General features: G+C 46.6%; 1 protein-coding gene across 1 annotated transcript in view; it reads left to right on the top strand.

The window, feature by feature from the left end:
- SH3YL1 (SH3 and SYLF domain containing 1) overlaps positions 1 to 9,045 on the top strand; it is a 44,456-nt gene extending 35,411 nt beyond the window's left edge. Inside the window, exon 10 of the mRNA XM_015425693.1 lies at positions 8,341 to 9,045. Within this exon, the coding sequence (XP_015281179.1) occupies positions 8,341 to 8,534 (194 nt within the window). The 3' untranslated portion in view covers positions 8,535 to 9,045. The remainder of the gene's footprint in view (positions 1 to 8,340) is intronic.
- Positions 9,046 to 9,374: the final 329 nt, after the last annotated feature.

The following is a 9,374-nucleotide window of genomic DNA, read 5'->3' as shown; positions in this document are numbered from 1 at the left end:
TGCGAGAGTTGGACTATAAGGAAGGTCGAGCGCCGAAGAATAGATTCTTTTGAACTATGGTGCTGGAGAAGACTCTTGAGAGTCTCTTGGACTGCAAGAAGATCAAATCAGTCAATCCTAAAAGAAATCAACCCTGACTGTTCCCTGGAAGGCCAGATAATGAAACTGAAGCTCAAATACTTTGGCCTCCAAATGAGAAGGGAGCACTCACTGGAGAAGACCCTGATGCTGGGAAAGATTGAAGGTCAAAGAAGACGGGGACGGCAAAGGATGAGATGGTTAGACAGTGTCGTCAATGCAACAAACATGAAGTTGAGCCAGCTTCGGGGGGCGGTAGAGTACAGGAGAGCCTGGCGGGAGCTGGTCCATGGGGTCGCGAAGAGTCAGACTCGACTGTGCGACTGAACAACAACAACATCATCACGCAAGCGCCGCCCCCAGCATCCAAGTCCGAACTGCATGCCTTTTGGGGGCTCCTGAACTTCTACCACTCCTTTTTGCCCCTCAAAGCTGCAGTCACAGAACCGCTCCATCGCCTCCTGGACAAGTCGGCACCTTGGGTCTGACGTCCGCCACAAGCAGCTGCATTCCAGGCGGTCAAAGACCTGCTCGTCTCGAATGCGGTCCTGGCGCATTTCAATGAGGCGCTCCCGGTGGTGCTAGCCTGTAACGGTACTGGGCCACAGGCTGCTGGACGGCCGCAAGGTCCTGATTGCGTACTATTCCAGGACTCTGTCAGCAGCTGAGCACAATTACACGCAGATAGATAAGGAGGCGCTGGCGATCGTGGCGGGGGTGAAAAAGTTTCACCACTATCTGTACGGGCAGCCCTTCACGGTCCTCACAGACCACAAGCCGCTGCTGGGCCTCCTGGCCCCCGACTGCCAGACCCCCCAGATGATTTTGCCCCAGGGGCTCCGCTGGTCTATTTTCCTGGCGGGGTACTCCTACACTCTCGTCCATAGCCCCGGCAAGGCAACGGGCCACGCGGACGCACTGAACCGCCTGCCGCTGCCGGTCTGTGACCCGGATCTGGCTTCCGCCCATCAGATCACTCTCCTGGATTCCCTTCCGGATCGGCTGGTCCACGTCGCGGAGGTGGCTCGCTGCACCTCCAAGGATAAGGTACTTTGCCTGGTCTTGGACTGGGCAGTGAGGGGATGGCCCGTGGCCAAAGGAGACCCTGACGTAACACCCTTTGCTTCTCAGAAAGATGAGATGTCCGTCCACCGTGGCTGTGTCATGTGGGAAAGTAGGGTGGTCATCCCCACGCCCCTACTGGGGTGGTGCACATGAAAGCCTTGGCCTGGAGCTACATCTGGTGGCCAGGGTTGGATCGGGACATAGAGAACGTGGTGAAGCGGTGCAACCCCTGCCAAGCGTCCCGGCCCAAGCCTCACTGAGCCCCGGAACGAGCCTGGGAATCTTCCCACCGCCCCTGGTCCAGGTTACACTTGGACTTTGCGGGACCGTTCCAGGGGCAACTCTTCTTTATCCTGGTGGATTCCTGCAGCAAGTGGCTGGAGGTAGTTCCCGTGCCCTCCACCTCCTTGAAGGCGGCCATCCGGACGATGTGGCGGATCTTCAGTGCCGAGGGAATTCCTGACACGCTGGTCACGGACAACGGGATGGTGTTCACGTCAGTGGAGTTCCAAGAATTCACGAGTTACTATGGTATCTGCCATGTCCGGGCTGCCCCGTTCCACCTTGCCACCAACGGCCAGGCCGAGCGCATGGTCAGAACCACAAAGGACGCTCTCTGCCGCTTGGACTTCCCGGACTGGGATTATAAACTCGTGGCTTTCCTTTTTGTCCAGTGAACGACGCCCCACACCACGACAGGCCGCTGCCTGGCAACCCAGTTGGATCGCCTGCACCCCGACCGGGCATCGGCAGAGGCACCTGGCATGGAGACGCACGAGGCACCCAGGGGTTTCTTCCTGGAAGATCCCGTGTATGCACGGAACTACGCCCGGGGACCAGCCTGGATCCCGGCACGAGTCATACGGGTTAAGGACCCCAGATCGTATGAGGTCTCTTATGAAGACGTCCAGATTCTACACCGGCACGTCGATCAGCTACGCCGTCGGACAATGCTGTTGGACCCCGAGGAATCGGACATGGCCGAGGCTCCGGAGACCTCACTTCAGACCCAACACCCGGCAAGCCGACCCCCGGGCTCTACCCTTGGTCGAACCTGAGACACCTCTTCTGGAGACGCCGGAGATGCCAGCACCGCTGCCCCCAGCGCCCCTCACGGCCAGCTCGCCTCCAAGGGCTTCAGGGGTGGAAGCCACAGCAGTCCCTGAACTTCGCCGCTCTACCCGCATCAGGAAGTTACCAGCCCACCTGAAGGACTTCGTCTGTGGGTGCATTGCAGACCAAGGGGGGAGGGGTGTAATGTATTCAGTCCAGACCGCGTGGCCGGCTTGGGCTCCACGTGGTCAGACCCAAACATCGAGCTTCGCTCCAAGAGAAATGGACTATGTGGATCCTAGCCCACTCCAATCAGGGGGCTAGGTTCCCGGCCGAGAACCTATGGGACTCTCGGCCACTGTAAATAACCTATTAGGTAGTAGGGGTGTGTTTTGGATGGCGGTTTCTCGGGGGATATAAGCCGGTCTGCAAGCCGGCCCATGTCGTCTTGTTCCTGATCGAATAAAGTACGCTTTGCTGAAATCACTCTCCGTCTGTGTACTTTTCAAATAGTTTCCCCTTGCCTAATGGTATGGCCAGCCCTGTCACCTGTGGTGAAATAAATCAAGGTCATAGCTGCTGATTAAAGCCTGCTCAATTCAGGTGACCTATAGTAAACCTATAGTGTTGACAATTTTTTCAAAGAACAGATGTTGAAAGAGATTTAAACAGGCAGCTGGAATGACCCTACATCTCCATGGTTATTAATCCAGTTCAGGTACACAAGTATCATTTGTGCTGTCCGCACTGGAGAAAGGAGACCTGTAGCTTCTGCCACAACCGATCCCGTCATAATCTCCAATCACGCAATTTCTGTCAGAGTCTCCAAGCATTGCGCCCGCCAGCCTCGTCTCCCACGAGATATAGAGTCACTCTTTAGAAAGGCTACTCTTTCTCCACCAGACTGAAAATGCAACAGTATGGGCAAAGTACCACACAGCTCAAATCCAAATCCAAATTAAGCAGCCTGAATTCCAGTTTCTCCAAAGGCAGAAGAAGAAAACGAATACACTACACAGAGGGGGATTTATATATGTTATTTTAGGCTCCTCTTTCTCAGCACCATAGTTTTTATCAGTGAGAGGGACCCTACATGTAAAAGGAGATACGGTGTCTCCTTTTAGGCATAAATTGATACGCTTTTCATCAGCACTGCTTTCGGAGATCTTAAGAGTAGCTGTGGGACACCTCTTGCGCGTATGCCTCTGTGTGCATGTGCAAAACGTCCTTGCCTAGCAGAAACTTCCCCATGCCTCTGCTGCAGCAACATACAAGGCTTGAATGTTCTTGGCTGTGCAGTCACAATGGTGCAGGGCCAAACTAGGTGCAGCAATGGTAACCTTGGCTTTTGATTCCTGTGTATGGCCCCACTCATCTATAAAGTAACAGGAGGGAGAAAGATGGGGGTGAAGGGAGCTGAACACTCCCTCACACCTTACTTTCTCCACGGTTCATTAGCTCAGGCTCTTTTCTTCCGCTTTAGGTATTGAGAGTAAGGGTGCCCGTTTCGGTGCTGTACCTCAAGCTGGTAAGACAGAGGAGTGGAGGAAGGAGTTCGTTTCCGTCAGCTGCACTTTACAGCTGCATTTTACTATCAAAGTCTCTCCCCCGCCCCCCTCTCTCGCACACCATATCTGAACAGGGCTGACATGAATAAGAAATGAGGTTGCCACTGTCCCATTTAGTCTGTCCCTTAACTGTGTCTTGCATACTGAATTAGCTGATAATGTATGGTCTTCCCTTTAGGGTTTGGGTGCATCAGACCTCCACAAGAACCTTTGCTGATCTATTCATGCACATCAGGTGGTTTAGGCACCTGCCTTTCATTTGCTGCCTTCATAAGCTTCTAGGCCTTGGCAGGAGGTCTCAAGCTGCCAAAGACTGGTGGATGAGGAGCTCAACCATGTAGATTCTTGACAGCATTTCTTGTTCGTTCCTGAGGAAAGCCATCGTTCATGCCCTCAATATTTGTTTAGTCTGTGAAAATTGTACAATTGCCATGAGTTAATCATGCTAAAAAAGGTATGTGTTCTTCGTGTTTGCCAGTTACTCAATTTAACAAAATGGCACTGACTGAGACACACCTCAAACCCGCGGTTTTCTAGCCTGAGCATGCACTGGCTTCAGTCCCTGTCTGTGTTTTGTAACCGGCTGGCTCTGTTGTAGTGTGCATTTTCAAGGTGTTTCTTCCTAGTAGGATCCTGAATTCCACTGGTGCATTTCCCTCCCTCCTTCCCATTCTAGTATAAGCCAAAAAAAAAAAAGAATCTCGATTTAAAGGGCCATAAATAGTATTATCCTAGTAAAGCAATCATAAAAATAGTATTAGAAATTGTTTCCTGGGGATTTCCTGCCTTGTGATAAGATTAAGGCAATCTGTAATAGTAACAGCAGAGGAAGGGAAGCTCAAAGAGGGATGTTTATTTTAGTTGAACACAGGGTACAAGCCTGATTAGGAAACAGAAAACCACAAAAAAGAGAGAGACTAGGCTACAATAAACCGCTTTAAAATGGAGGCAGGAGGGAGGGAAGCTTCATATTTTCCTATTTACAAAGTTGAGCACGTCATCATGGCTTATAAACAGATATGCCACATTATCCCTACTGGCTAAGGATCTTCTAGTACAAATATCCATTAGTCATCCTGATCTAGTGTGTTGCTTTTATCATTTATAATCGGCTATGGGATGCTTTCTAGAAATTATTACAAACATGCTGCCACACAGCCTCTGCACATGAACATCTACTGTCCTTTTGAAGTGCATGATGGAACAGTTTCTCCTGCTTACATTTTCTAAAACAACCAGTGGCCATGCATCACATCCATTCCTGCAGAAAATAAAAGTTCACCACTGTATTCCACTGTACTGTAAGAGGTATTAGGCAGCACCAAATTAGGGATAACTATGTAGATTAATTTAGACAGCTCATACCCAATGGAAGCCTTACAAATTATGATCTATGTAATTCCACCTCCTCCCCTGGAGGGGCAACATTTCCCTATTTTGTGCAGTTTTGCCATAAAAACCTATTTCAGAGTTGTACATGTACATTAATGAGAATAGCAGGCAAACAAATCCAACCCAGTGATATAGGAAAGCCATCACTCTTGGAGATCTGGAGGGGGAGCTCACCAGTGAGGAGGATAGCAACCACAGAGGGCCAGTGTGGGAGCCAGTGCGGAGGCCAGCAGGAGCACAAGGCAGGCTGGCTTCAGCATGGCAGCAGCATGTTGGTCTTCAGTGGGGGGGGGCTTGTCAGCAAGGAGGCCAGATGCTGTGGAGGGCCACCTGGCTTTGGGTGATGGAGTGAGTGAAGTGCCAAGGTTGGGAGGGTAGGTAGGAAGAGAAGCCAGGTTGAGTAAAGTGCAAAGGGTGGAAGGGAAGATAGGGAGAGCAGTGAGGGTGGGGGGAGGTAGGAAGAGCATCAAGGGTGAGGGGTGATGAAGTGCCAAGGATGGGGGGTAGGTGGAGACAGCAGCAAGAGTAGGGGATGAATGAACTGCCATAATTTTGCATATAAATCCATAGAATTTGCCAGCTCGCACTACCAGCTTAGTTAAGCGAATAATTTGTGACCAAAATAAAATTTACAGGCCAAAAGTTGCCAAGATTCCTTGCCTGTTCTCCTGGAAAAGACGCTTGATCTCCACAGGTGACTAACACTTCTCCATTAGTGTACCCAAAGATCTTTGAATTGCAACAAGGATTTTTAAGTATATTGGTGTGTTTCAAGCATACCTTCTGTGAGACAATACAGTATCAAAAAGGCCCATAATTCTTTCTTTTCTCATAGCTGAGTCCCTTACTCTATAAAATATTGTCTATACTTTTGCTACAACTCCAATATGTGCGATGCTAGCTCTCAGCTTTAGCCTAATGCCAAATTCTAAGCAAGCCCTCCCTGTTTGCAGCAGTGACTTACCCCCTATTCAGAAAGCCGTTCCACATATTTGATCAAAACTGGAGAGTATGCATAGTACATTGAAGATGATTGTTAATAATCATAGCATCAGTACTGGACCTGAGTTTCCTGGGGCAATGCCAAGTCCACGGCCATACAGCCCGGAAAATCTACAACAGCTAATGAACTCCGGCCGTGAAAGCCTTCGACAGCATATTTTCCTGAAACTATTTGGGTTTTTGATTGGTTTGAGACATTTTATGCTTTGTTTCAAAAAAAATGTGCTGAAAGGAAACTCTTTCGAAACAAAGCTCTGTAGCTCTCTGATGCACCAAGCTGTGCTAATTTGGTTCCTGAATTAATCTGTAGGAACAGTGGCTTCCTGCTTAAGGGGACTAAATTAACAAGCTGCACATACAGAAATTCCATTTTCTAGCTATGGGGAGTTCTAAAGTTGAAAAAGTTGGCCATCCCTGAAATAGCACTTGGGTGAGTGGCTTTCCCCTTCCCCCATTTCCCAGGATAAAAAAGGAGCTGGATATGTTGAAGGCCTTTTTATAGCTTATCGTGACCTTCTAAGTAACAAATGACTTCCTTCGCCTTTTAAATTAGATTTAGTAGAAGGAAAACGCAGGTCTCACAATTAAGATCACTGTAACCTGTTTGGTTTGCTCGTTTCCTATTAACAGATCGTCACAGCTCAATAGCTCAGATATTTGTTGAATATAGCACTGTAGCACCATCTTGTGTGTGCTCTGTTGATGCTTTCCTTTCACTCTTTAGAATACAAACAAAAATGTTTCGTGCTGGAACAAATTATATAACTATTTGCAGTTATACATCTCCATTAAACTGACTGTTACATGTGTGAAGAGGCTACATGTCCTGTGTAGCATATTTGCAGAAATAACCTGCTTTAATTGAGATTGTTTGTGAATACCAAATCCCACAGGAGAGTGCTTTTTCCTTGCTGACATTGTGTTTAAATCAAGCCTATCTTCTTACTTTGCTTTAGTTTGGTCAGTTATCAGTCTGGTTTCTTAAACAGTGTTGCCAATAAAAACAAACTGCTTACAAGATAGGAGCAAGAGTCCAGTAGAACTTTAAAGACTAACAAAATTTGTGGCATGGACTTTCATGAGTCACTGCTCACTTCTTCAGATACAAGATGAATGTCCAGGGGTTAAACGGTCTCAGCTGTTCTGCATGCTATGAAAACCTGGCTATTTATTTACATGTTAATTCAGATGACAGCTTAATTTGAGTTGGTAGATAGCTTAGACTTAAGACCTTATAAGCAGACTGTGCAAGAGCTCAGGTTTCTGGTTGCTCCAGTTTTTAACTTTTGAAACTCTTAATTTGTTCCTTTGCCAGCAAACCTGAGCTGGAAGTACTCTGGTCTGTTTGTAGATGTTAATGGTTTTATCTACTGTTCAGCATTACAGTGTGGCACTATGAAACATTTTCATGTATTGGTTCTCAGCAAATATTTTGACTCTCAGTAGTTGGCAGATATGCAGCCAGTGTAAAAATTAAATGGTGTTCTATGACCTTTGAACCATTTCTCTCTTTATTTTTTCACTGTAATAACACTGTGTGAGTTTAGTGCAATATATCAGGAAATTCAACAAGCTCTATCTGAGCTGCATACCAGTGATATACTCCTTCAGCATAGCTGCAATCCCTTTCCCACTATCACCACCCCCTCCCCAAACTGGTTCATCCACAACAGATGACTATTAATTTGCTGCTTTCTAGAACAATAGTGGAAGAAGGAAAGAAGTAGACAGTTTATAAAATGGGGTAAACCATGCTTTTAATAAGACAGGGTGAGCGGGTGAGCTCCTGTCTCTAGTTCCAGCTCCTGCCAACCTAGCAGTTCGAAAGCAAGAAATTGCAAGTAGATAAATAGGGACCACTTCGGTGGGAAGGTAACAGCGTTCCGTGCGCCTTGATGTTTAGTCATGCCGGCCACATGACCACGGAAACGTCTTCGGACAGCGCTGGCTCTTCGGCTTTGAAACGGAGATGAGCACTGCAACCCTAGAGTCAGACTCGACTGGCTTTCGAGCAAGGGAACCTTTACCTTTACTTACTGCTTAGCAGGTGCTGAATTGAAACCAGGTTCTGTTTTCTGTATTCTAAAGTATTAAAATTTGGTATGTTCGCTCTATCCATTGTGTGGAAGTCTCAGTTTATAATCAAGTGTAGCCTCAGGACCTGAATGTGTTTCTTTTTCAGGAAACTCGTGTACCAGTCCTGTGATGGTGACAGCAGTATATCCATTTGAAGGACAACAGCCAGGGGACTTGACTTTCAAAGCTGGAGACCAAATCAAGATAACAACAAAAACAGATTCACAGTTTGATTGGTGGGAAGGATGTTTACAAGGCAGGACTGGCATTTTTCCTGCCAATTATGTCACAATGAGCTGAAGATAAAGCATATTAAATGGTGTTATAATTTAACCTACATACTTCTGAAATATGCAACAGATTATCTATTGTATTGGAGGATCTAATCAATCATATGTGTTGCACCTGCGTACAGAGGAGTCACAGGGAGACACCCCCTTCCCCCAAAAAACATAAGTGCACATGCAAGCAATGCAATCAAGTATTGCACGGAAAGAGAGGTTCATGAATACCTCCCTGTCCCTATCCAGTCCGTCTTTTATGCATTATTGAAGGGCTGGGGTGGGAAATATGGGAGGTGCCCGTGCGTCTCTCATTCCCCACAAGTACCCGCTTGTGATGCATCTAAACCTTTCCTTTCACCGGGGAAATAAGCTGTTTATTCCCATGGGACTTCTTTGTGCATGAACACTGTGCCTTTGCTTCTCTGTATTTGGCCTTATGTTTTTAACAGATTTTTAAAAAATATTTTCAGAAACTTTTTTCATATAACTTTTGGTAATGGAAGAAATTACAAAACTGATCAAATGAGCTGCGCATGGAATGATAGGTTTAATATATTAAGTGTATTATAACATTTTTTTTCATTAACAGTGCCTAACAAAACTAACGTTTTACTTCTTGCCAATTTTTTGCCGAAATAAATGGGTAGTTACAATGGGAATATTTAAGCTCTTAATTACAATAAAGCAAAAGTAAATCCAAAAGTAAGGCAGTCTTTTATTTCTTTAATCTGATCTTCACTTCTGTGTTTTTTTTTAAAATATATTTTTATTGGGTTTTTTAAACATGTACATACCCACCACCTATACACCACAAATACATCATAAATGCATATTCCAAGCAGTAACATAGCTAATT

Source organism: Gekko japonicus, unplaced genomic scaffold (assembly GCF_001447785.1).
Source record: "Gekko japonicus isolate JY-2015 unplaced genomic scaffold, Gekko_japonicus_V1.1 scaffold1336, whole genome shotgun sequence".
Classification (NCBI taxonomy): domain Eukaryota; kingdom Metazoa; phylum Chordata; class Lepidosauria; order Squamata; family Gekkonidae; genus Gekko; species Gekko japonicus.
The sequence above is the reverse complement of the archived record's forward strand: the minus strand, read 5'-3'. Positions and strand labels throughout refer to the sequence as shown.